General features: G+C 47.2%; 2 protein-coding genes across 8 annotated transcripts in view; one reads left to right on the top strand and one right to left on the bottom strand.

Annotated features, from left to right (window-relative positions):
- Positions 1-33: 33 nt before the first annotated feature.
- Mesp1 (mesoderm posterior bHLH transcription factor 1) lies at positions 34-1326 on the top strand. Its single transcript, XM_034516968.2, has 2 exons — positions 34-718; positions 1000-1326. Exons 1-2 carry the CDS (start codon positions 56-58, stop codon positions 1075-1077), a joined length of 741 nt encoding a protein of 246 aa, XP_034372859.1. The 5' UTR covers positions 34-55; the 3' UTR covers positions 1078-1326.
- A 2091-nt stretch (positions 1327-3417) lies between these two features.
- The window catches only part of Wdr93 (WD repeat domain 93), a 45589-nt gene continuing 21140 nt past the window's right edge, over positions 3418-27866 (bottom strand). For 2 of the 7 annotated variants that reach the window (XM_076936321.1, XM_034516979.2), the window contains exons 7-18: positions 27601-27639; positions 23515-23550; positions 21467-21551; positions 20482-20653; positions 18906-18976; positions 18335-18421; positions 17361-17480; positions 16252-16465; positions 14218-14281; positions 12975-13131; positions 12448-12655; positions 3418-3700 (exon numbers count right to left, since the gene is read on the bottom strand). In XM_076936321.1, coding sequence (XP_076792436.1) covers positions 3601-3700; positions 12448-12655; positions 12975-13131; positions 14218-14281; positions 16252-16465; positions 17361-17480; positions 18335-18421; positions 18906-18976; positions 20482-20653; positions 21467-21551; positions 23515-23550; positions 27601-27639 — 1353 coding nt within the window. In that variant the 3' untranslated portion in view covers positions 3418-3600. Of the gene's footprint in view, positions 3701-12447; positions 12656-12974; positions 13132-14217; positions 14282-16251; positions 16466-17360; positions 17481-18334; positions 18422-18905; positions 18977-20481; positions 20654-21466; positions 21552-23514; positions 23551-27600; positions 27640-27866 lie in introns of those variants that run through there. The other 5 variants (XM_076936332.1, XM_076936339.1, XR_013111203.1 and 2 more) reach the window with 5 other exon arrangements.

Here is a 27866-nt window from a genome sequence, read left to right as displayed (position 1 = left end):
CACCTAGGGCTCAGGATAAAGCTGCAGCGGACCCAATGGTTGGGCCTCTGCTGCCATGGCCCAGCCCCTGTGCGCGCCGCTCTCCGAGTCCTGGATCCCGAGTCAAGCTCATCAGCAGCCACCGTTGCCTTCCGATGGGGACAGCGTCTGCTCCCCAGCCTGGTCCTCGGACTCGTGGGACGGTGCCCAGGCCAGCAGCCCCGTACCACCCTGCGCCCGCCCGGCCAGGCGTGCTGGGACTCCCGGTAGGCGTGGGACGCACAGCAGCCGCCTGGGTAGCGGACAGCGGCAGAGCGCCAGCGAGCGCGAGAAGCTACGCATGCGCACACTCGCCCGCGCGCTGCACGAGCTGCGCCGCTTCTTGCCGCCGTCCGTGGCACCAACCGGCCAGAACCTGACCAAGATCGAGACGCTTCGCCTGGCCATCCGCTACATCGGTCACCTGTCGGCTGTGCTGGGCCTCAGCGAGGACAGCCTCCGGCGACAACGGCACGCGGCGTCACCTCGAGGCTGCCCGCTGTGCCCGGACGGCGGCGTGGCGCAGGCGCAGTCGCTCGGTCCGCGTTTAAGCCCGGCCGTCTGCAGCGGGGTGTCGTGGGGGTCCCCGCCCGCCTACCCTAGACCCCGAGTCGCCGCAGAATCGTGGGACCCATCGTTCCTGTACGCCGAAACAGCATCGCAAGAGAGGCAGGAGATGGAGCCCAACCCCTCGTCTCCGGTTAGTAACCCCTCTCTGCCCTCCCCCTCCCCCGCTGTCGAAGCGGCGCCCCCTACTGTTGGTTCGCGATGCACAGCTCCACGTCGCGGACCAGCGCCACTGCTGCACGCTGGATCTCCTTTGCGAACATCCCCGCGTGCCCTGGGTGCTCGAACGGGGTGGGAGGTGAACAGGCAGGGATTAAGGATGCTTTACTTGCTCGCTCAAGGTTCCGCGCTCCTTTAGCGCGGACCGGACACTGGGGCAGGTGTTGATTGTGGCGCTGTTCACTCTTCCTGCAGCTCTTCAGCAGCGACGTGCTGGCTCTGCTAGAAACCTGGACGCCTCAGGAGTGGCCGCAGGGACAATGCAATGGATGACTGGCACCCTGTCTGATCAGACACTTTTCTTTTCGTCTTGGCACCTTCGGAGGGAGTAGTTCCCGGAAGAGGCACCAGTGATACCAACATGGGCATTCCTAGGGTGGGAGCTTGGTCCTCGTCTAGACCTTACAAACCCTCCTTGGAGGGAGGGACCCGATAGGGTACATGCTCTGAAGCTGAAGCAGGCACACGCTCTGCCTAGTGTGTATTTATTTATTTGTGAATAAACCGTTTGTGCTAGTGTCATTTGGAGGGTTTATTTTGCTTTCTTCCTTTTTGGGGGGAGGGGGACCTCACACTATACATCACAGGCTGACCTAAACTCATGGTGACATAAGTCCCCATGCCCCTATGCCCTGCGGGAAGTTCTGGTATGTGGCAGGGAAAGCTTAACATGAGATTGTCGAGAACACAAAGGCCTTCTACCCTCTTCCCGGTCAACATGTATTCTGCATGGGTTTGAAAGGGTGGGGTGGGGTGGGTGAGAGAAGGTGACAGGAAGTAGTTCCTCTTTTTTAAATCTAGGGACGAACTGGATAAAACCAGAAAATACAACTCCATTAGTGGTTTTGTACCTTGGTTACCTTTGCATATATTTTATAGACTCATAAAGGTCAGAACTCTGACCCATGTAAGGCTTTGGGCATTGCAGTGCTCAGCGGTGGGAGCCGAAGGGCGTGTCTGCTCTTCTGGGCAGCTGAGCTGCACTCGGGGCACCGTCCCCAGACCAGATTCTCCCTGGCCAGAGCTTCCCATCTTCATGTGGCTCGGAGATATCAGTAACGTTGGTGGGAGAGTTTGGGTGATGTGATGGGACGAAGGACCTGGTGATTGCTCACCTGTGCTGCTCATGTTCAGATCAGGAATATGCAGCGGGAAGAAAGGCTCCTGGAGCCCAGAAAGAGGCTGGCATCAGCCAAGCAGGGGTGCAGAGAACCATCCATCCAGTAAGGGGTACTGACTCATGGTGGTCTCTGCCAAGGGTGCAGGGGCAATACTCTCCCCCTCAACTATCAGAAACTCAGGCCTTGGTATTAGTTTCTTTTAATAAGCATTTTATTGATGATGTTTTGAGATAGAGTCTCATTCCACCAAGGGTGCCCTCCCTTCAACTCCCGACCCCTGCCCTCGCCTCAGAGAATGCTGGGTGACATGTGTGCGCTATGCTCTCATGCTTCTCTAGAAAGCACACCTCAATGACTTTGGCATATCCATAAAGCTATGCAATTATAACCACTAATTTTGGAGTAATTTTTATCACCTCCAAGTCTACACAGGAGACCCTGTCTCAAAAAACAAACAAGAAGAAAGAAGCATGAAGTGTGGTCTTGTGTGTCTGGCTTGTTTCCAAGGTTCACCCCGTTAGCTCATGTTTCAGAACTCCATTCCTTTCTGTTACCCAATGCTGCATCCTTCTCACACTCCTTCACAATGACCTGTTCTTCTGTGGGATTTGTTTTAAATCACCTGGGGGATCTTTTCCAGAACTCTGGCTAGGGCGGTGGGGGCAAGGGGGAGCGGTCATGTAGTGTGGGGTCATGGTCCTGTTCTGCAGCTCAGGGGTCCAGGCTTGAGCAGTTTATACAATAGCTGGTGTTTGGCTGCAGAGAGAGTGACCTAAGGGATCATGGGGTGGGGTGGGGGCCTCACACCTTCACTGGTCACGCCCTTTCCCAGCACTTCTGACTCCATCTGACACTCTCCTCCCAGTACCTTAACTGGCTCTGGACAGGAAGTCTTCCTGGCCCAGGAGCCAACCCAGTATAGAAAATCTATTTGCAAAGTAAAGGCCCAGTGGTTTAGGATGGAGAATTAAAGTTATTAGCAAGTCTTTTCACAGCTAAGTGGAACTCATTGGCCAGCCCTCTTCCCTGTGGAGGGCATCTCCTCTGAGGGCCTGGGAGCAGCCCAGTGTTTATTAGCACCTGGGTGTGAATTTTCATTAACAGACCCCTGCTAATAGTGGCTGAGACAGTCCATTTCCCCTGACTCTTGGACCCATCTCTCAAAGCTGTGTGGCCTAAAGCTCTATCACTCACCTCCACTCTTCTGGTCCTTTTCTCTGGGGCCCCTAACCCAGGATCTTGATCATGCTAAATACATACTTTCCCACCACACTACATACACCCCAGCCCTTCAGAGAGATTCTGTGAGGAACTGATTAGAGTTGGAGACCTGTAATGGAAAGAAAAGGGGCCACACGGTCGGGGGTAGGCAGCTGTCTGTCTTCAGGGAAGTAGCTCCCCTGGGCTTATGTGGTCCTCAGTCGACTTGGGAGATCCAAGAACTGGGCCCTGCTGGAGTCAGGCTGGGAGGCAAGGATGAGCCCCACGCACAGCAGCTTCCAGTATGTTTATTTACATGACACATCTAAACTCCATGAGACACTCAGTATTTGAAGGTCCTCTAATACCTTGGCCCTGCTGGCTCCATGGAGTCCTGGGCTTTGAGTTGTAGCTTTTCGCCGTAGTCTTTCTAACTTGCAGTGTCCTGGGCAGGGGCTGTGGAGTCCCAGGGCTCTCACCTCTTTAAGGTTTCTTTCTGGAGCAAGATGGAGTACTTCCGCAGCCTGGACCACTGGTCACGACCTTTCATCTGGTTCTTTGCCACCTTCTGGAAGCTGAGGGCCACACAGCCAGATGTTAGAGGTGTCACCATAGCCGCCCGGCCCAGTGGTCCCCTGGCTGTCCCTGAGCATTCAGATGGTATGAAAGACTGGCTTCATCTCTGTTCCCTGGCCTCAGCCTGACACGTGACAGGTATCCAGAAGAAAGGCCTAAGTGTTCTATGGCACAGGCGTTGTGAAGATGGGACTGGAACTGAGGACCTAAAAGCCCATGGACAAACAAACTACCCAAGGCAATCATCCAGCCTCCTAAAGGAAGGCAATACATGCTACAGCAGGGGCGAACATTGGAGACCCTCATCTGAATGACAGAAGCCAGTTCTAAAGTACAGAGACACACATCTGTAGAGATCAGAGGTCAGCCTTTTAAAAATGAGAATTCAGGAGCTAGAGTGATGGCTCAATGGTTATGAGTGCTTACTGCTCTTACAGAGGACCCAGGGTTGATTCCCAGTACCCACATGAGACAGCTCCCAATAACTTACAATGCCAGCCCCAGAGACCCGATGACCTCTTCTGGCCCCTACAGACACTTGTATGCATGTGCTACACATACAGACAGGAAGACACATTAACATAATTTTTTAAACTTCTTTTTAAAGAGAGCTGTAAGGAAATACCACGGACTGGGACTCTTGCTCAGTGGCAGCATTCCAAAGGCGCTTGGTTCCATACCAATCAAAACAAACAAGCAAGCAAGCAAACAAAATTTTAAAAAAACCAACTATATACATTTGGCTGACCTGATATTCAGTATATAGACCAGGCTGTCTCTGAACTCATGAACATCCACCTGCCTCCACCTCCATTGTGCTGGGATTAAAGGCTTATGCCACCATCCCTGGCTCTAAAAAGTTTTGGGAAAGATTTATAAAAATCAATGCATGCTCAGGATTCTTCATTAGCCTGAAGAAGTGACAAGTTCAGCACTAACTGGGTTCTCTGGATCTGGCAACAAAGACTATTCTTCGTTTTGTTGGTTTTTGTTTGTTTTTCAAGACAGAATCTTTATGTAGCCCTGGCTGTTCTGGAACTCGCTCTATAGATCAGGCTGGCCCCACACTCAGAGATCTGCCTGCCTCTGCCTCCCAAGGGCTGGTATCAAAGGCGTGCCACCATTGATTTCTGTATAGAGCTCAGTCACAATTTGAAAGGTCTCTGAGGTTTCCCACAGTCACCACTAGTGGGCACCAGAGTCAGATTCCAACACTGTACTGCCTGGCTTGCAGGCCCACAGCCAAATTTCAGAATGAGCCCTGACGTGGAAGCCTCAGATTCTCAAGGGTTTATCTCACCTGAGGAAGTAGTACCCTCAGCCCCACCCCTTGAAATAATGCTTTTTTCACATAAGGGAAATTAATCCTTCAGAGTCTGATAAACCAGTAGTGACTTTCTCCGAAGAAAATGCTGGGCAAGACAATACTGATATTCCTCGAGGCCCATCAATAGTTTCTTCTAGATCTAGAGCCAGACTCAAGGCTTAGCAGGCCCTGGAGGGGAGGTAGGAAGTGTGGTCCCTGAGGAAATGCTACAGTACTAAGGAGCTTAATGAGTTTGCTAATTCACTCGGGCAGAAGTCTGGGGATGTCTGTGGGAATGGGTTTAAGGGTGTGGGATAATGGAGGAAGGGACATAAAACTAGATCAGGCCGAGTTTATTGACATGGGCCCTCTGAGTGGAGGTTCTAGGTTTAATATGGAAGCTTCCACAGTTAAGAAAGGCATCAGAAGTTGGTTTGCATGGTTGGCTGAAGCGTTTATCAAAAGATGGCCTAGTGAAAAGGAGTTGGAGACGCCCGATATCCCTGGCTTAGTGTCGATGAAGGGCTTTTAAGGCTCAGGGAAGTTGCAGTGCTGGAGTGGTACACGGTGTAAACCTAATCTCCTCAATGGGAAGGCCCAGAAGACATGCTTTCATGAGTCCTGTATGATGCAAACTGGTGAGAGGGGCACCAGCACATCTGAAGAGTTTTGTTCTTGCCCTTTTCCTTGTGCCAGACCTCAAGGTTGGAGATGCCACTGCTCAACGGGATGGATTTAACACATTTAACTGGGCCCTGGAGTAGCAGGGACCAGGTAGCAGCATCGAATTGCAAAGACAAGGTGATCGTGGTTATTACAATGGGCAGCATAGACAAAACAGTGTTCATAATGACCTAGCTGGTAATGGTCAGCACAGGAGAGGTGAATTTTATAATAGCATGGCTCTTTGAACCTGTGGCACTGGCTAATCAGTCGCGGTGTTTCCAGGCATAAAATAGACAAGAAGCCGCTTGCATTTCCGTTTAGTCTGTATAAGCTCTTTCTTCCTGCTCTTTTTGCCTGGAATGTCTGTCATGCATTGCAGTCTTATCCTATCCTGTGCTCCCCCCACATTGTAGCACTCAATGGCCATGAGCTAAACTCTACAAAGGTATAAGCCAAACAAACCTTTTCTACTCACAAGTTAATTATCTCAGGTATTTTGTTACAGTGTCAGGAAGTTGACTGACATAATAAAGATATCTCTCAAAACTAAAAACCAGGGGCTAGGGAGACAGCTCCATCTATGAAGTGACAGTGCAAGCATGTGACCAATGCTGGAATGGTAGGGGTCAGAGAACAGCTAGCCTGGCCCACCCGGCAAGTCTCAGGCCAGTGAAAGACTCTTGTCTCAAAACAAACAAGCAAACAAATAAACAAATGGGATTGAAGATGTCTCAGAGGCTAAGAGCAAGTACTGCTCTTGGCAGAGGACCTGCATTTCATTTCTAGCACCCAAGTTGGGTAGCTAACAACTGCCTGTCGCTTTCGGCTCCAAAGGATCAGCTCTGGTTTCCCAGGGCACCTGAACTCACATGTATATGCACCCACACACACCAGCACAACAAAAACAAACAAACAAACAAACAAACAAACAAAACTGAAAAACCAAAATAACCAGACAGAAGTTCCCAAGGTGACCGGTACCTAAAGAGTAAGAAGGGACAGTATCAGGGGTGCTGGCTTCTATACACACCGCACACGTGTCTCCTCATATGACCATGCACATGTATGCACACATTTACAGAAAGTCATATTGTGAAGCAATATAAAGTCAGATAAAAGTGTCCCAGTGAAGCATGATTGTAACTTGGTGAAATGCCAAGCTGAATGACCAGGAAGGAAGTGGTAATGGCATGGCGGTGCTGGTGATTGGGGGTGGGAGGATTACAGGTTATTTAAATTAACTTTTTGCATATTTATGTTTTAACAAATTTGTATACATATGTACACACACACTAAAAACATTATTTTCTTTCTTTTTTGAAACAATGTTTTGCTACATAGATCAGGCTGGTCTCTAATCCCTACTTTTCTACCCCAGCACCCAAGTGCTAAGGTTATAGCCATGTGGCACCATGCTGGCTTCTAAGTACCTCTTTAAAAATAATAATAACAATGGGAATTTACTCTACTAAGCTCATCAGGTATCTGTGACAAGGTCACTTGGTTAATGGTGAAAAATGTCAGTCTGGTCAGAGGGATGTGAGTTACTCAGAAGGCTGCTGTGATCCTGGGTGTATTCCCACAGGTGGGTGTCCTGTTACTGAGCTCTGGGTAAAGTGGGAAATGTCACCCTTTCTGACCAATAAAGGGATAAGGCTGGCTGAGCATAGACAGACACTGAAAGATTCACGCTAATTAAACCAGGAGGTCACAGAGCCTGCACCCACTCCAGGGACACGAGGAAGCTCCCAGCATGGCCCGAGGGAAACACTCCCCTACTGTTTTCTGGCTGCCAAAACAATGGCAGCTTTATATGGGAAAGCTACAGATAGAGAAAGTACACAGAAAACACCACCAGTGTTCACCACCCGTACCCATGTTCCTTCAAATACACATTTCACATCTTCTTCTTGACTCAAAACCAGGATGGTATGGTCATCTTGGCTTATCACTCTCCTTGTCTTTTCCTTTTGAAAACTTTCAAAGCTGTGTAAAGTGTACAGAAAGCATGATGGCCCTTCACCCACACTCACTGTTCTCAGCTTTATTTCCCTTGGGCTCTCTGTAAACATTTCCCTAGATTTCACCATCTCTTACCATTTGTTTTTTCTCTTTCTGTCTCTATAAATACTTTCCTGAGTCATGTGGAACTACAGTGTAGAAATCATGATGCTTTTCCCTACATTTATCTGAAGAGCAGGTCCCCAGGGTCCAGAATGCTCCTGAGCATCCTGCCAAACCTCTGGCCTGGGCAGTGTCAGCCGAACAGCCTCTTCTCCACAGTCCCTTTCCTCTCCCAAGATCAATAGACTGTTTCTTTCTTGACCAAGCAGCATACTTCCCGCATGAGACACCGAGAAACACTTAAGTCACTCAGTATAATGTAAGAAAGGCGAAGCAGGTAGAAGGCTGGGGTGCAGCTCAGGGTTGGCTAGCTAGTTTAGCAGGCAAAGACCCTTTTCCTTTCTAGAAAAGTTGGGAGTAAAGTGTAGGTTGGCCCTGTGAGATAGAAAGCAGAGGGGAGCTGTGCTGCCACCTAGTGTTCATATTTGGGATTTCCCCAGGTGCTCGCTCACTCTCTCTCTCTCTCTCTCTCTCTCTCTCTCTCTCTCTCTCTTCTCTCTCTTTCCTCTCTCTCCTCTCTCTTTTCTCTTCTCTCTTCTCTCTCTCTCTCTCTCTCTCTCTCTCTCTCCCCTCTCTCCCCTCTCTCCCCTCTCTCCCCTCTCTCCCCTCTCCTTTCTCTCTTCTCTCTCTCTCTTCTCTCTCTTTCCTCTCTCTCCTCTCTCTTTTCTCTTCTCTCTTCTCTCTCTCTCTCTCTCTCTCTCTCTCTCCCCTCTCTCCCTTCTCTCCCCTCTCTCCCCTCTCCTTTCTCTCTTCTCTCTTCTCTCTCTCTCTTCTCTCTTTCCTCTCTCTCCTCTCTCCTCTCTCTCTCTCTCTCTCTCTCTCTCTCTCTCTCAAAATTGTTTTAGGTTTATGTGCATTGGGGTTTTGCCTGCATATATGTGTGTTCCCTGTATTCATGCAGTGCCCTCAGAGGCCAGAAGATGATGTCATATCCTCTGGAATTGGGTTACAGGCAGTTGTAAGCCACCCTGTGATGCTGAGAATCAAACCTTGGTCTTTTGCAAGAGCAGCAAGTGCTCTTAAACTCTGACTCATCTCTCCAGCCCTATGGCATTCTGATTTTAACAGAAAGGAACAGCATACCTGCTATTTATGGAGTAAACAATCTGTGTTGGCTTGAATAAGGTTGGCCCCCACCGGCTCATGTATTTGAATGCTTAGTCACCAGGGACTGGAGGTGTGTGTGGTCTTCTTGGAGCAAGTGAGTCACTGTGAGTGGGCTCTGAGGTTTCAAAAAGCCCACAGCAGATCCCACCCCCTCCACAGTGTCTATCACTCTCTGTGTCTCTGTCTCTTTCTCCCCTTGGGGATCAAGATGTAGCTTTTAGCTATACCTGCCTATCGCCATGTTCTCTGCCATGATGATAATGGACTAAGCCTCTGAAACCATAAGCCAGCCCCCAGTTAAATGTTTTCCTTTATAAGAGTTGCCTTAGTCATGGTCTCTTACAGCAACAGAACACTGACTAAGATACACACTATGCCTGGCACTTACGTTTTCTTACCTAAAACCTATAAGCCCTAGAAGTTAGGCTTACGCAAAATGTCCAGAACATGGCTTGGCAGGTGGTAGATGCTCTGTACTTATAAGCTTAGAGACAGGCTCTGAAAGCATAACCCAGCCTAAGTCTTGTAGCTAGTAAGTGGGAGAGTCAAAATTCAAAGCCAGGCCTGTCTGGTCTTAAGCCTGTCTAACTTGGCCATTGTACTTGGTGAGGGAGAAGTCTAAACACAGAAAGGGGGGAGAGTCAGGCAGACCTGATGGGTGTCACCCTGACTGAAGAAGAGACCACCGGAGCTCAGAGGCCACTTTTTATAAGGATAAAGAAGTCTTGGAAAGGAACCTACTAGCTGTTAAGCTTTGGAAAGTCAGGCCAGGGTTAAGACTAGCGACCCACAGATGACCTCATCCCACCCAAAATAAGTGACCAGACCACTGTAGGAACCATCAAGGATTCCTAGCATAGTGAGATGTCTTATGGAGTGTTAGAAGAGACTCCTGTTCTAGGAGCCTTCAGGGAACCTGAGTGCTGTTCACTGGGCTTTCTGAGCAGAGAGGAAAGCAAGCAAAGGGTTGGGGCGAGGTGAAATAAATAAAAGAGAAGAAATTCACCTACAATAACCATCTGTGATAGAGAAAAGAAAGTTAGAGGTCAGCCGGGCGGTGGTGGCGCACGCCTTTAATCCCAGCACTTGGGAAGCAGAGGCAGGTGGATTTCTGAGTTCGAGGCCAGCCTGGTCTACAGAGTGAGTTCCAGGATAGCCAGGACTACACAGAGAAACCCTGTCTCGAAAAACAAAACAAAACAAAACAAAACAAAACAAAACAAAAAGAAAGTCAGTAGTAGAGAGGCATTTCCTATAAATGGCCAGAGAGTAGACAATTCATACCTGAAGAGTCACGTGCTTTCCATCGCAACTACTTACTTCTGCCACTGAAGCCCACAAGCAGCCAGTAATTATCTGTGAAGCTGTGGTCCAGTAACACTTAATTTAAAATGACTGGGCCCTATAAAGATAGATAGTGCTCCTGCCAGGAGCCAAGTGCTAGATGTGGGATACATCTTTCTGAACTGTTTGTCAAGGAGTTCCAGATACTCCTCCCACTCCCCAACAACACTCCAGGATGCTGCCACTGTTCTTAGTTGCCCACTAGAACTTTATGGTAAGACACATTGCTGAAAACACCACACACTTTGGTCATGGGATACAGAAAAACCAAACTGGTTCTGGATTGGAAGCTCCCTTTCTGTTGGCTAGCATTTATAGTAGCAGAAAGTGGTCTGCAGGCTGCCGAGGAAGGAAGGGCATTAACAGCCTTACCCAGATGTGAACCTGAGAGCTATGGTAACAGCTGGCTTGCTGAGACAGGGCCATTGGTGCAGTAGTGTCCTGAACGCTATGGGGGTAACCAACCATGGTTTGAAGTTGGATTTAAGGAAGGTCTGCTCCTCAGAAGGAAATTCACGCCTGGTACTGTAAACCTGACCAGAGACCCATCACTGGGGAGGCCATGAGCCTAGGGCAGAACAAACTACCATAGTATTTAGCTAAATGGACATGGTATTAAATTGACTTCTAAATATGTAAATATGGAGTGTTCAGCTCCAAATCCGCGTCTGTCACTCCCTTCCCATCAAGGCACAGGAAACATCAAGGCAGAAGTGTGCAAAGTTTGCAAGAGCCAGAGACCAGTGTGAAGCACTGTCTTCTGGACATGGCAGGCCCTTGTCCCCACAAATTCACCCCACAAATTCACATATTATGTATGTAGTTCCATACATAAGAACAGCACAGAGCAAGCCAATCAGCGCTGCAGTGTGGGTAAGGAAGGGTCCAGAGGCCACCCTCATCTGAGAAGCTACTGGCAATTGATGGTTACCGTGGGAGGGAAGTCCTTTTTCTTCAGTGATGTAGCCTCGGTTAGGTTGCCCATGCTCTAAAAAATGGCTCCACAGCAATGTGCGCACGAACAGAACTAACTGCACCCAGTAGGTTACAAACAACAGCAACAAAGTACACAAAGTTGGGCGGGGATATGTGGATGGGGGAGGGGGTCTGAGAGGATGTGAAGCAAGCAGTGGAAGATGAATTTGATTAACTATACTGTGTATATCCATGAAATTCTCTAAGAATAAAAAGATGCAATTATTATAATACAAAGGGAGGTGCCAGAGCACGTCCCTGGGCCCAACAATACACTTTAATTTTCGAAGTGAAAAACTTAAGGTGAGTGTGTAGATATGGCCCATGGGCCACAGCGGCCGAACCTGTTATGATGGTTCTAATAATCCACAGAAAAAAGAAGAGACGGTCATGGCAGGAAATCCAGTGAAGACTCCCTCCTCTCCTCTTCCTTTTATTTCCTTTCTTTTTGTATGTGGTATATACGTCTGTGTCTGTGTTCATACAGGTGTGTGGGCTCTTCAAGAGCCATCTACCTTATTTATTTTAAAGATTTTTTTATTATTTTATTTTATATGTATAGAACAACAGGCTAAATATTTCTGTCTTGTCTCCGCACCCATACTTTCTGCCCCCTTTATGTGAAAAGCCCCAGCTAACTGCATATTTTTGGCTTCTATTAAACTTCTTGCTTGCTTGCTTTACATCCCATCCCTCTAAAAAACAAAAACAAAAACGAAAACAAAAACAAAAAAAACTCCCTGTAAAATGCGTTTGAGGCTGCTTTGTGAGAAGTGTTTTTCTCTAGACTTAATATAGATTCTCAATTTGGACTCCGGTCCTCCTGATTTGTCTTTGGGTCTGTACCCACAACATGTAGGGGTTTTACCTGCATGTATGTCTATGCACCACGTGCATGCCTGGGGGCAGAGAAGACCAGAGGAAAGTATCAAATCTCTTGAAACTCCAGTTCCAGGATGGCTACAAGCTACCATGTAAATGAGGGAATTGAACCTGGGTCCTCTGGAAGAGCAGCCACTTCTCTTAGCTGCTGAACCACTTCTCCAGCCTCCACATTGGGTTTTGAGGGCCTCTCATCGGCCAGGAGCTCACAGAGTGGACTAAGCTGACTCACATGGTAAAACCCTTCAGTTAGCAGTAATTGGGTGTAGAAAGGCTCTTAGTCAGAAGCCACAGCCGGTGATGGCTCACCCAAACACTACCATACAACGGCAGCGCTCTTACCTCCTTTGGAGGAACTGCTCACATCTTTTCTCCGCTGGCAACATCTGGGAGAAGTCCTGGCTATATCCCAAGCACTTTTGAGAAATGGTGCACTTCTTGGAGATATCTTTCAGGAGCAGGTAATCCTCAAAATTAAAGTAGAAAACAGAATCTGTGGTATTCTTGGGATCATCAGTAGTAGGTGTGGTATGACCATGTGGATGAACTCCTGTGAGGAAAGGAGACCACGGTGAGCACTGTCACTGCTTTCTCCATGGGGTTGGGGTCCTCAGGGTGTGGACTGCTCTCTGTGTATGGAGGCCAGCTTATCTGGCTTGAGCTGAGAGGAAATCACTAAATTACAAAGACCTTGCCAACACTTTATCAAACACGGTGGGAAACAGGCTGCTGCCTTCTTTGGTCTGGGACAGAGGGGACTGAGAAAGCAACCAAGGAGTGTCACCAGGCTTTGAGAGAGGTCAGAAAAGTCAGGGAAGCATGTAGTGGATCCGAGCACTGGGCAGCCTCCCTCCCATCCTCTTCCATACCATGAAGCAGAAAACATGGATGGTGTGGAGACACAACAAACAGCGGCTTCCAGGGCATCGCCTGTTGGCGGCATGTAGGAGCCGAAAAGGCACAGATGATCTCAGCCTTGGCCACGTCCATGAGGCTTACAGAATGGTTCCTGGAAAAGATTAGTACCTGGGAAGGAAAACCATCTTCTCTCAGACTTGGCTCTCACAGAAAGGCAGAAGATAGCGGCCACCATGGGACCCTGCTCCAGGACTCTTCTTCTCACCTCCTGGCGTCACCCCCTTCAGACACTTGTTACCACAGGGAAAAATCTTCTTTCACCAAATCATCTCCTATCGGCCCTGAGATTGCAGGGCCCCTCCTGCCTGCCCCTGGGGTCCCTCTGTCACTTTATGAGCTCACTCTCCTGTGTTGGCTCTCGGGTCATCTCCTGGAGACCATAGGGACCCAACAGTGCGTTAGCTCTGAGCACGGCTCACTGAGCACTGGTGGGCACAGAACAGTCATATGTAGACTCGTGCATTCTAAAAGCTCCTGGCGCCCTCCCTATAGGGCCTCTTCTTCTGCCAAGTCATATCAGGAATCACAGACTTTCTCTCAAGCCTGTCTCCATCATGGGCCCTGAAAGGATTAGGGAGTCAACAGGGAGTGGCAGGATCAGCTGCATCCAGAGGCAGCCCAGAAAGCGGGCTCCAGCTCTGCTTGGAAGATGATGTTCCCTGTCTCCACCTGCCCATGATGTAAGTTACATCAATAGGAGGTGTGCCCACATCCTTCTGCCAGCATACAAAGGCTGGTCCCTCTGCCCCACACCCACCCTCGGCCCTCTCCATGCCTACAGACCTGAACAGTCTCAACTTTTTTGATTCTGCTGTCCCCTCCTGTCACCCCCCCCCCCCGCAACTTCTGCATCAGGTGATCCCTACTCTGTTCTGGGCATCCATTACAAATAACGTCACAGCCTTGCTTGTGTCTGAGGCAGCTGTTTGGTGATTTGTCTCCTGATGAACCGTGGGCACCTTAAGGGTGGGAATTTTCTCTTTGATGCGTGGTTATTTATTTGACGCTTGGGATTGAATGCAGGGCCTGTTAACACTCCACTGCCGAGTGCTACCTGCGGCCCTGGAGGCTCTCTTCCATATCTATATACCCCAAAGCAAATCTAATGCCTAGCACACAGTAGGCTGTCAACAAATGTGTCTAGAAGAGGTGATGAAGACACTCATAGAAGAGGAATAAGGCCCTGGAACCTACCATGCCAGGCAAGGCTGGGACTGGGGCCACGGCATAAATGGCTTCTTCCAAGTGCATCACAGGCCTGTGGGGTACAAAAAGGGGTGTTCTCCTTCTGTGAAGGTTTCAAACTTTACTATCTCCTCCTAGGTATTTATCCTAGAGAAATGCTTGATGTGTATCCATAGATATGTGAAGAGATCAGTCATAGTAGTAAATTAGTAGATAGAATAAAAATCTAAGCCCAGCGGGGTGCTCACCCGCAGGAGGCTGCCTCAGTCACAGAATAGAATGCACAATGGAATCTGAACTGGAGGTGCATGTGCCAACATGAACAGCTCTCATGGTCAACGTTACAAAGCAAGTTAGTACCAAATAAATAGAAAACAATTTGGAGAGTCATAGTTTCCCAGTCATAAGTTTCCTAAATATACACAATTTAATAAATACATTGTTTAGAGGCAAAAATCATATATAGGTGGTTAATTTTGTTTTATTTTGGTTTTTTTGTTTGTTTGTTTTCAAGACAGGGTTTCTCTCTAGTTCTAGTAGCCCTAGTTGTCCTAGAACTCACTCTGTAAATCAGGCTGGTCTTGAACTCAGAGATCTGACAAACTCTGCCTCCCAAGTGCTAAGATTAAAGGTGTGTACCACCACCGCTCAGCTACAGGTGGTTAATTCTTAAATCAAAGGAATGAAAATAATGTGGCACCTGGAAAAAAAATAAATATTTAGCAGTAGCTTTCCTAAAAACTAGCGCACTTGCTGCTCTTCCAGAGGACACAGGATGAGTTCCCAGTACCCACGTGCTAGTTAACAGCACCATGTCACTCCGTCCCAGGCCATCTCATGGCTGTTTCTAACTTCTGAAGCTGCTACATGCACCTGGTAAACAAACAAACATGCAGCTAAACATGCATACACATAGAATAAAACTAAATCTTTTTAAAACCTAAAAAAGCAAAACTTCTTCACTGTTTGGATGTAGTGGTGGCAGGGGCACGTGCTTCACCAGTAAGATGTTAGCAGACGTCACAAACCCAGAAGCATGAGAGACATCTGTGCCTGCTGCTGCCCTCTCTCAGTGCTGGGATCCTCAGACCAGCTTGTGAAGAGGCCTCAGGCAGTCTGCAGGAGAGACCAGGAGGAAGGGAACCGATGCTTCTGGGTCAACAACTTCCAGGAGTGGGAGAGAAGCTACCCTAGGCCTAGCCCCTGGCTGAGCCACCAGTGGCCAGCAATCCCTTGTACAAACTTGGCAAGGCCAGTTGAGACCTGATATGGCTGTCTACAGGGTGTGTGTGTGGGGGGGGGGGGCAATGTTAAAGAACTGCTTTCTGCAGCCAGTAATATTGAAAGACGTTTGATACGTGGCAGTTGATAGTTAACAGTCTTCAGGTAGGAAGAGGAGGGTATGGTCAGTTCCTTAGAGAATTAGAGTTCATTGGTTTCTGCTGGATACAGGGAGTTTATCCATCATCCTACACACACACACACACACACACACACACACACACACTGTATGGATTAATTTGCATGCATATAAAATTAAAAAAAAAAAAAACATTTTAAGACAGTATGTAGCCCTGACTGGCCTGCAACTGACTATGCTGCCCGAGCTTCTTTGTTTCTTGGGTACTAAGATTAGAGGTATACACCACCAGGTAGTAGTGGTGCACGCCTTTAATCCCAGCACTGGAGAGGCAGAAGCAGGCAGATCCTTGTGAGTTCAAGGCCAGCCTGGTCTTTAGAGCAAGTTTTAGGATAGACAGGGCTACATAGAGAAACCCTGTCTCAAAAACAAAACAAAAAAAAAAAAACCCCCAGGTCTCTGGGGAAACTGGTGAGAGTTATTTTAGGAGAACTGAGTCTCTGGTCGGTCATATGGCATAGTAACAGAACACAGGACTGTGTCCTACTCACGTGCCACTGTGCTCTGGCCAGCAGAGTGGTGGCTATGGCAGTGGACTCTATCAGAGGCTGTCAGTCTGGCCTGTGGAACAGAGCCATCTGTCTGACAGACTGTCACCTTTGTCCTGTCCCCAAGAAACTGACCTGTCAACAAGCACCCTGCTGGTGGGTCCTTCGGTCCCACTGGCTGTCACCAGGTGGAGAGAAGCATTAGTGCACAACACCACGCACATAACTTCAAACTTTACTGGGTAGTCAGGATACACGTTCTGTCCTTCGTGCACCAGGAAGAACCGTAGGAAGTGAATGCTTTGGCAGAAACATCCCTCAGGCAGAGCAATGACCCCAAAGAGGAATCCTGGGGAGAAAACCGCTCTAGCTGATTAGAAAAGATGAGGTAGCAGCCATGGTTCTAGTTCTGTAACCAGGAAGTATATGAGGAGCATGTGTGGGGCAAGGACCAAGTCAAGCAATGTGTGGCCTCTGCAAGGGGAAAGCTCATGGCCACCAAGAGCCTTGTGCCTAGAGAGGAGGTAGGGAATGGGGGGGCCAAAGCTAAGGAGGAATGGAGAAAGACAGCAACGCCTAGCTGACCTATGGCTGCCCATGGGATGCATGGTATACAGACATGGCCTTAGAAAGAGTATAGCCTCCCGAACAAGGATCTACTAATGTCCTCCTGCTGGACTGAAAACGAACTTCTGGCCAAGGAGCTGAGAGCCACTGTTGATTCCTGCATCCTTGTTGAGGTCTGGCTGGTAGATGCTCTCAGATGTCTGCTTCTGCAAAGCTGGGCCAGGACCCTAGGCCCCAGTCCCAGTGCTGCCCACCCAGAACAGCCGCTGCCCTCGCTTTAGCCACATTCTAGGTATCTCAGTTCTACAACAAGCAGAGTTCTTGCCAACTAACATGGGGGCAGAAAGGCACCTCAAGATGACCTGCTTTCTTTGAGAGCAGGGGCAGGGGCTTTCTTTGAGAGAGGCTGCAGGCTCTCTCCAGCTGTGCTGGAGGACAGATCCTCCCTGCAGTGTAACGAGGAAGGTGACCTGGAGCACTGCTGGGCAGGAGCACACTCCCAGAGAGGACATGGGCAGCAGACGCTCAGTAGTGTGTCCCAGGAATGAGGGGGGCAAAGCTGGCTCAGCTGCCCCAGGACTGGGAACATGAAGCAACTGAAGGAATTCCCAGGCTCCTGGAGTTTCCCTGAGGAGATGCATCAGGTACTCAGTGGAGGGGTGCGAGGAGGAACTCACCTTGAGCCAGGTCCCACAGAATGAGCACACCATCGTCACAGACAAGGGCCAGGTAGGAGGAGAAGCTGCTGGTCTGAGACATTACAATGGGCGCAGCACAGGGCCACACGTTCTCGTAGTCTAGAGGAAGGAGACTATTTGCCAGGCTCCCCGCAGACCCTGCCCTGCCCAGCACCTCCCCCTGGGGAATCTGATGTCCAGACTGATCTGCTTAGCCCAGGGCCTGGGCACTGGGAGCCCCTTGTCTAGTCGCTCCACCTCTTTCTTCAGTGCTGAGCTTTTCTCCCCGAGCACAGTAAGTCTCAGCTAAGGTTTAGTGGCTAGTTGCAGGCACTCACAGGACACTGTTAGACTTGTTATAGGTGGCATTTCATTTAAGTCCCAGAAGACAGTAGAGCCATGGGGATTAGAAGCCAGGATGCCTGGGAGAGGGCCTGAGCCTTTCTTTTCTCCTTTACACTCGCCATGACTTCTAAATCAGCACAGTGTGAGAGTAAAACACGGGTGCCACGCAAGGCCTCATCCTGAGGGAAGCACACAGAGGGCTGCGGCCATCGCCGTGTCTGGCAACAATCACCACCTGCATTTCAACCTCAAAGGGTTTCCCTGGATTTTGCTATTTATAACCAATACACTCAGCAGTGATGTATAGTGACTTAGTTTTGTTCCAAAAAACCAAAAACCAAAAAACCAAAACTGGGAGATGAAGCAGCTGGCCTATACCCTGGGCCAGGCTAGCACTGGCCTTCAGAGGCCATTCTCCTTTCACAATAGATTCTGTGGGACCCTGTGCACTTGACTGTCACTAGAAAACATCTTGACGCAGGGACAGACCCTGTACACCCACTGAGCACCCTATTTCTGGCTGCACAGCTCTGGCTCCCTCATCCCACACTCTAACAGCTCAGCCGGAGAAGCACGGGTTCTCAGAGGCCTGAGCTTAGGCACTGCCTCAGTCTCAGAAGTCCAAGTACCAGTTTTATCCTTCGGAGTTTTGTTCAGTGAATAGAGGAAGAAATTGTGACTTCCAGTCCAGTGAATGCCAAGGACACAGGCTACTCCTGGGGTGAGGAGAGAAGAAAGGATGTGATTAGGTGTCAGGAAGCCTTTGGTTTGTGTGGCAAGTGTACAGCTTATGGAGTCTGAAGTGGCTTGTACTAGCAGGTGCCACTCAGCAGAAAGGTGGATTTCTGGGGAAGAACATGCAGTACCTCCACGGAGGATGTTCCTAGAGCACAGCTGCCCTTTGGCTGTTTTTGTGTCTTCTGGAAAGGTCAGTACCCACTTGGATGTCAGAGTTTGGGTTGATTGCTTTGATAAGGTGAGTTCATAACCAGAAGCGGTATACCAGGCATACGTTCACAGGCCCCATAGGTTAGCCCCTCCCTTAAATCCTGTGGCTTCCATTTTAGGGAAACTGGGCTCAGAGACACAGATCCAACAGACACTGCCAAGCTATAGCTGGCACTGGCAGCCTGGCTTCCACCTTCATTCATCCCACCATGCAAGAGCTGCCCAAAGAACCACTCCCCAACCCCCATTTACCTGAAGAGCTCTTGACATCCATTGGTGTGGTTGTTAAGGAGTTAGTATAGAAGAAATGGAAGGTGGCCATGCTGGAGAAGACAGACAGGAGTCAGAGGCATGCAGACCCCTTGGCAAGATGAGGTCTGACACAATATGGAATTAAGACCAGACATGGCTAGTGGGCCTCCCTCCCAGGGCCCATGACAGTCACATTCTAGCTGCTAGGGCTGGGGGCCAAACAGACTTTGGACACAGAGGAAGATAGTGCTTGTGAAGGTGGGGGTCACTCAAAAGTCAGCAGGGTACAGCTTTAGGAGGTCATGTCTATCCTTAGAGGAAATCCCTTGAAGGCCAGACATGGTTGATGCTCCATAAATGCTTTCTCACCTGGGGGCTCACAGAACTCAAAGTGTACTAATGAACTGGAGTGTTTGCAGATTCTCATGGTGTTCCCATAGTGATTAATTAATATGGTCCCTAAATATCTTGCTGGGCAGTAGTAATGCCTTGGGAACAACCAAGCCAGGCTAGGGTTTTGGTTCACAATAAAGGGTGGGCTATTAAGGTGGAGCCTTCAGATTCCATGTTTTGTTTTGAGGACATTTAAGGACCACTTGACAGCAAGATGGGAGGTCTTACTTCACGTGTGAAAACAAGAATGTTCTGGAACTGTGAGGCAGGCTGGTTCTTAAAACCATGGCTACTTCAGACACTAGGCTCAGTTCTTATCATCAGAATGTGGGCTAATGGGACCTGCCTGCTGACCAGGGTGTAAGCACATGTTACTTCTAACTTAGTGTAGTAAATCTAGACCTATATGACACCACATTTAGAAAGACAGGGGCTGGGTAGCGCTCAGCAGCAGAGATCCTGTCTGCACGCACAGACCCTGGGTTAGATCCCGGTGCCGCAAAACAGCAAGGAGGAAATGGAGGAAAATGTCTGTAACAGTAGTGGCTTATTTCCTGTTATCTTTTGTTATAAAAGATGTCAAACATGAGTCTAAATGAACGTGAGTCTATTGCTCCTCTCCACGGGTGTGCTCCTGCTTCCCTTCCCTGTCTGCAGTGCTGGACTTTGAACCCAGGGCTGTGGGCATACTAGACAGTGTTCAACTAAGCTGGGCCACTGCCCCTTTACAACTGTAGCTGCAGGCCTTCGTTCCAGCTCTATTTAAACACTCTCCACAGAGCATGTTACAGGAACCTGCTGGGGCTGGAGAGGTTGCTCTGGGGTTAAGAACACTGGCTGCTCTTCTAGAGCAGTTCAGTTCCCAGCACCCACATGATGGCCTACAACTGTCTAAAACTCAGTTCCAAGGGATGTGAGGCCCTCCTCTGACCTCAGTGGGTGTTGCAAGCACATGGTGTACAAACAGATGTAGGCAAAACACCCATATACATAAAATTAAAAAAAAAAAACTAATTGAGTAAAATGAAAAACAACTTTTTTAAAAAAGTGTTGAAATTCTCCCAAGTCAGAAAGAATTTTTAGAGGCAATTAATCTTGGACGGGTCCAGGAAGTGCCAGGAAGCAGGGATTGGTAACCTCCTCCCTCAGGCTCACCAGAGTGGGCCTCCTCCCTCAGGCTCACCTGAGCGGCTCCTCTTCCCACTCCCCTTCCAGGTGCTTCTTGTAGGAGGTATAGAAGATCTCCATGTGCTGCTCCCACTGCACATCCTTGATGAAGTGATTCTGCCCAGAGCCTATCCCGAAGTAGTCCTCTACCTTTGCAAAGACTTCCAGGGGGCTTTTAAATGTGGTGCCTGGATGGAAGAGACCCCAGAATTCAATGAAACCTCATTTCCTTTGTCGGTTCCCCTGCTTTCTTCAGAGTCTCCTGTAGCTCAGGTTGCCCTCAACAGAGGATGACCTTGAACTCATGATCCTCCTGCCTCTGCCTCCCCAAATGCTAGGATTACAGATTCATTTCTTTTCTTTTCTCACCGCCCCCATCCCCCAACTCACCACCCCCCCCCTTTCTTTCGACAGAGTTTTTCTGTGTAGCTCTGGCTGTCCTGGAACTCACTTTGTAGACAGGATGACTTGGAACTCATAGAGATACACCTGCCTCTGCCTCCTAAGTACTGGATTAAAGGCCTGTGCCACTAAGCCCAGCAGATTCGACTTTTTCTTAATAACTGTAGCTGTGCAATAAACTAATTTAACTACAATCCTGTTTCCTGTACTTATCCCACTGTGGTTTCCTTCTACTCTCCCTTGGCAGGCCTTCAGCTCCTAGAGCGAAGGAGATTCCTCTCTCTAATCTCCACGCTTGGTTGCAGGCACTAAGCAAAGCAGTGACAATGAAACACAGAAGTATGGGAATAAACTAATTCTGCCTAACAATCAGAAATGTTGTCTCTCTTCAGTCTTCTAAGTCTGCTAACTAGATTCTTATAATATTTGTGTTTTCTTTTTTCAGTCCTAGAGCCTCTGGTTTAAAAAAAATTGTCTTCAGAATTATGCATTTAATTAGATACTACTGCTAATAAGTAGAAAACAGGACTGTGGAGTAAGGCTAGCAGAGAACAAGGGGGAAATCAAGAGCAAAAGGAAAAGGACTGCCTCCTACTGACCTGCTATAGGCTTAGGGGGTTTAATCTTCATTACAAAAACTGGAGGACTCAACTTGAGGTCACTTCTAAAAGAAATGTTTAAGTCCTAAAATAAGGGAAAGACACAGCCAATAAGCTAATGAAATCATTAAAAATAACCATTCTTAAGGATGGCAAGGAAAAAATGAATGAAACAAGTAAAAATGGAATAGAAAGATACAAGATTTAAACTCATACTTGCCAATAGCAACATTAAATGTAAATGGTCTAAATACTATACTTAAAGGACAGATACATCAGTTCTGATTGCTACATGTAATTTATTTGTTCCTACATCTCTGTATCACCAATATTTATTGAGTATGCATAATGCAACAAGCACAAAAATAAGAATGACACATCTAATAAAAAGACAAAATTCAACTATATGTTTTCAAAAAGAAACTCTATTTAAGCCAGCACTTGAAAGACTGAGGCAACAGAATTGTGAGTTTGAGACCAGGCTGGACTACAGGGCAAGTCTAAAACAGCTTTAGCTACAGAGAGATACTGTATCAAATTATCAAATGGAGAGGGAGAGAGAGAGAGAGAGAGAGAGAGAGAGAGAGAGAGAGAGAGAGAGAAGAAGAAGAAGAAGAGGAGGAGGAGGAAGAAGAAGGAGGAGGAGGAGGAGAAAGAGGAGGAGGAGGAGGGAGAGACTCTACTTTAATTTTCAGTTTAAATATAAATAAACATGTTGACAATACAAGTATTAAAACATATATGTCAACTCAAAATGACCAGAAGAAAGCTGGGATGCCTATTATGAATGTCTGCCTTAATTCCAAGCAGAATAAAGACTACTACCAGGGACCAAAGAGCATATGAGTAATGTTTAAAAAGTCAGTTTATCAGAAACATAGCTTCCCAAACTGGTATGCGTCTACTAACAGGGTTTCAAAGCACACAAACAAACTTACAGAAGCGAGAGAACAAACAGTCTTAAAGACTCCTCTTTCAAAGGATGACAGGATCAAGTGTTGGCACCTAGGAATCACTGCACAAACCATTCAGACACCATTCTCAGACAAGTAGAGATAGTTTATTGAATGTCATACCCTAAAACTGATTGATTGATCAGGGCCACAAATCCAGACTCAGAAGCTGGTTGTGGCACTGAGTTAAGATCCCACAGGAATTTTAAGCATAAAACACACAAACATCTGTGCCAAGTTAATCCACCAATCAGGATTTAGGGACAGGAGATTTCCTTAAGAAAGGGTCTTTATTGGACATTTACCCTGTTGTCATTGGTGGCAGTAGACTTGCCTTGTCTATCAGGATGGACTTACCTAACACCATCCAAGATGTCAGATGGCTACTCCATGTCTCTTTCTGCCACATAAGATGGAAGTTCCCAGGGAGGCCTTAGGAACTTAAACTTTAGTCAACCACCACTCAAAATGGAAGTCTTATTCAAAATAATTTCTTATATTGGTGCAGGTGTCTCTCTTATGTTAGGGTCCATCCCAGGGGCAGCTTATAGAAGCAAATAAATGCCATAAAGGCTTATACAGAGGTGCAGGAAGTGCTGCTGAGTGGTTGGTTTGGATCCAAGCTTACTGTGGGTAACTACACAAAGCAGTTCTACTGACTTCTATCGTGATTGGTTTCTAACAGAATACGTAATCAACTTGGGCATGAGGAAGTTTCTTAGCAATGGCAGAAACAGCATAGGATAAAGTGTCCTTATAATATTAGTGATAGAACAAAATGGCGGGCTAGCCAGATAACAGTTACCTAAGTGAGTAAATACATTGTAGATACAGGAAGAAAAGCAATAAAGATGCAGACGACTTAATAATTTGGCCAAAGCAAACAGAACCTACCATCTTTTCAAATGCATTTAGCAATTTAAATCACATTTTAGGCATAAAACAAGACTCAATAAACTTGGAAGGTGTTACATTGCAAATAATTAGATAAACTGTTAGAAACTGTAACTAGCAGACTAGATCTGTGAAGACTCATTTTAAAAACAGAGTGCCACAGGGGCTGGGGAGCCAGCTCAGAGATAAGGTATTATTTACCTGAATTGAGTTAGGGCTGACACTTGGTCCCAAGTTCTGAAATTAAATAAATAAATAAATAAATAAATAAATAAATAAATAAATGTTATAATCAGGAAAAAGAAATAGATAAAAAAAAAAAAAAACAACAAAAAAAACCCTCACCCCCAAAGGAAATATTCACACCCATAACTTTTTTTAAAAAAAGATTTATTTTATGTATGAGTGCTCTATCTGCATGTATGTGAATACACCAGAAGAGGGCATCGGATCCCATCACAGATGGTTGTGAGTCACCATGTGGTTCCTAATTGAACTCAGGACCTCGGGAAGAAGAGGCAGTGTTCTTAACTGCTGAACCATCTCTCCAGCCCTCACACCCATATTTTAATAAAGTAAAATGTCTAAATAAAATGAACTAGCACTGCCAGGCAGTGGTGGCGCACACCTTTAATCCCAGCACTTGGGAGGCAGAGGCAGGCAAATTTCTGAGTTCGAGGCCAGCCTGGTCTACAGAGTTAGTTCCAGGACAGCCACCAGGGCTACACAGAGAAACCCTGTCTCAAAAAACAAAAACAAAACAAAACAAAAAAAGCACCAAAATAGGCTCAAAATGTTAAAAAAAATAATAATAATGAATTGAACAGTGTAAAAATTAAAAACATAGTAAAAATTTTTGCTGGTGAGACCTCATGACTTACACACCTAAGAGGGGAAGAAAGGTATACAACTTACAAGAAAGGCTAGCATATCCTGACACCAGACTGACAAGAAAACCATCCAGACAAATCCATACAAAAACAATAAGCCAGACTCATAGGTTATATTTAAATTTGAAAATACCTATGAACCTAGGATTAGTGTGTGTGTGGTGTGTGTGTGTGGTGTGTGTGGTGTGTGTGTGTGTGTGTGTGTGTCTATGTAGGTCTGTGTAGGCTATCACCCAAACAGCACAACACTAGCTACGTAACAACAGGCCTTTGTTGCTTAGGTGGTTTTGGTTTTGCTTTGCTTTGTCAATTTGACACAGCTAGAAGTCAACTGGGAGGAGAGACCCCTAGTTGAGAAAATGCGTCCATCTGATGGGTCTGGATGCAAGAGTGTGGCGCATCTTCTTCATTAATAATTGATGTTAAAGGGTCCAGCCCATTGTGGGCGGTACCACCCCTGGGCAGGTGGTCCAGGATTGCATAAAAAAGGCAGTTTAGCCATCCAGTGGGGAGTAAGCTGCTTTCCACCAGTCTCTGCCTCCATTACTGCAGCCAGGTCCCTGACCTGAGCTTCTGCCCTGGCTTCCCCTGATGATGGACTGTGACATGGAAGTGTGAGACAAAGTAAAACCTTTCCTCCCCAAGTTGCTTTTGATATTTATCATAGCAGTAAAGAACAAACTAATACAAGAAGCGATCTCCCGGCTACGTCACCTCACAGCATGCACAGCAATGACAGGAGCATGTGCAGACACAAGCCAAGTAATATCTTGAGAGAGAAGAGCTAGTTCCCTCTTATGAGGACTTGAGATAGAACATAAGAATGACCACTAGACACCACCTTGGCTTAAAAGTTCTACAGTACTTCCCAATACTACCACTCTAGAGTCCAAGCCTCTAGTTATGGTAGACTCCTGGGAGACAAACTGCAGTCTCACTTAATGGAGAACCTCAACAAAATATCAGACATACAGAGCTAGAAACCAAACAGTGGTTGCCATGGCTCCAGGATGGACAGGAAGTGGGACCAGAGGACACAGAGACTCATGTGATTGGGAGGAGCTATCTGAAGACTGACGCTCCTGAGCCAGCCGTCACAAATCAGTGTTGTGCGTGGACCTGTGCTGAGTGAATGAGTTTGCTTGCTCTTGTCGCAAAGCAGCAACCAACAGATGATGTGCAGAGGGTGTGTTAGCTGCTTCACTATGGAAACCTCTCTTAAAGATCGGTATGTATCCCACAGCATCATGTTATGTGCCTTAAATATGAGTTCATTTTTAATGAGAAAAATGTAGATAAAAGTCACTATCCATTCTTGATTTACTTTTTAAAATAGTTATTTATTTATTTTAGATATATGAGTGCTATCTGCATGTATGGCTTGCTGAGCCATCTTATCAGCCCCCATTCTTGATTTAAACAAAACAAAACTCTTAGCAAGCAGAGGCTAGGGAGACAGTGCTCAATTTGATAAAGGCTACTTACTGCTGCTCTTCCGCAGTTTTATAAGAGACCCTGGAAAATGTGACAGGCCAAGAACAATACAGAGAAAAGGTTGTAAGGCTTTAGAGCTGTGGTTACTTGTTTAGAAGATATAAAGTTATTAAACAGCACAGCATGCAAACAAGCAGTAACTCTCAGTAAAGAGGAATAGTGCCAGGAGGGGAGGGGAGGGGAGGGGAGGGGAGGGGAGGGGAGGGGAGGGGAGGGGAGGGAAGAGGGGCTCACAGGATGGGAGGGGAGGGAAGAGGGGCTCACAGGATGGGAGGGGAGGGGAGGAAAGAGGGGGCTCACAGGATGGGAGGGGAGGGGAGGAAAGAGGGGGCTCACAGACAGCGGGATGGAGAGGAGGAACTCAAGTTCTCATTAGGACATGTCAGCTCTGCACCTGCACACATGACCCAAAGAGTCTCTCCCTTTCATGAGATTAATTTGTGAATTTGTGTATTTGTGTTGGGGGCAGTAGGGGTATGCACATAAGTGTAGGTGTCTGGAGAGCCCCAGAGACTATGAAATTCCCTGGAGCTGGAGCCATAGGTAGTTGTGAATCTCCTGATGTTGGTGCTAAGAATCAAACCCAGACTCTCTGTAGGAGCAGCAGATGTTCTTAATCACGGAGCCATCTCTCCAGCCCATCTCCCTTTTCTTTCTAAGAGTATCTCTTTAAATTCTGTACCTTCATCCTAAGCAACACACAAAAATCAGTACATTAAGTATGAACCAATGTGGTGGATACTTTTTTTTTCCCCGACAGGGTCTTTCTATATAGCCCTGGCTGTCCTGGAACTATGTAGACCAGAACTTGCAGAAATCCTTCTTTCTGCCTCTGCATCCTGAGTGTTGGGATTAAGGTTGTGGGTTAACATGCCTGGCATCTTGTCATCTTTTTGACTCCCCAGCCCTGAACACTTCTGTCTGGAGGAGACTCCCCCATTACTTAAGTCTTGAAGAACGTTTCTTTGAGACAGAATGTGATGTTGCTCAGGCTGGCTTCATACTTGCTCCATATTTGAGACTGACCCTGAACTCTTGCTCTTCCTGTGTGGCGCTCTCAAGTGCTGTGTAAGCATATGCCTCCATGTTGTAGGCTGATGAGCTAACTTCCCAGAGTGGTGCTGCCAAGGTCACTTGTACAGCTTCAAACAAATGGTCTCTAGCAAGAGACCCCATTTCAGATGTTTGTGGCTCCTTTGGTAAACCTTAGGAAAGGGTATACCCCAGGTCCCCAGGACAGGAGGTCTGCTCTGTCCTGCCAAGCATTCCAAGATGAAAATGAACTGTACAGTTCACCTGTCTCGGTGGGCTGCATTGCTACAGAGTGGGTGGAGCAAACCCAGGTCTCATAAGGTCCTCTTTAGGAAAATCAAGGCATGAAGTGAGTGTCCGAAATCCTAGCACTGGGGAAGCAGTAGAAGACAGCTAGTTTGAGATCACTATGGGCTAAAAAACCAAATACCCATAAAGTTACAAACATAAAATGCCATAGTCATTCTAACACCATTCAACATGAGGAAAATGAGAGTCTCAAGGGATGGTGACTAAACAATAATAATTTTGCAAACTTTACAAAAATAAAGCATAATGTAACTTCATTACTAGGGCCCCTGCCACGGCCTTGGAGGGGTGGCCTTGGGAGGAGCTTTTTAAGTGACGGGCTGGAATTTAAGCTCCCTATCTTGAGATAAACCTGCCTCAGGACACATGATTAGAGGTTGTTTCCAATGGCTGTAAGACACAAGATTAAGACACAGAGAAACTGGGAAGGTAGGGTTGGGGGGTGGGCAGCAAGATATTTTTACCAGGTTACTTGATAGCTAATATACTTTTCACTTAGAAACATAAACTTTTCAAATGTAACTGAAGTCTCTCAATGAAGACTGTCTTTAAAGTTTCCTACCGTTTCTGTGTGTTCTGTAACAGCAGAGTCAGGAGTGTTCTGAGGGAAAGAAAAGGAAAATGAATTCACAGTAGGTTTGATACGTGTCCTGACTTTCTGATATCTTCAGAGATGTTCTTTCTCTCCCTGACCCATTTCCTCTTTTAAGAACTGAATTCATGAAGTACACATGGAGGGCCAACATCTGGGCAATTGTCTAGTTAGTCTGTAGGGTTTCAAGACATGGTACCCATTCTTCAGAATCTTTAAACTGTAGCTGGAGAAAG

Source organism: Arvicanthis niloticus, chromosome 1 (genome assembly GCF_011762505.2).
Source record: "Arvicanthis niloticus isolate mArvNil1 chromosome 1, mArvNil1.pat.X, whole genome shotgun sequence".
NCBI lineage: Eukaryota > Metazoa > Chordata > Mammalia > Rodentia > Muridae > Arvicanthis > Arvicanthis niloticus.
Note: the sequence above shows the minus strand (reverse complement) of the source record. Positions and strands in the feature narration are given on the sequence as shown.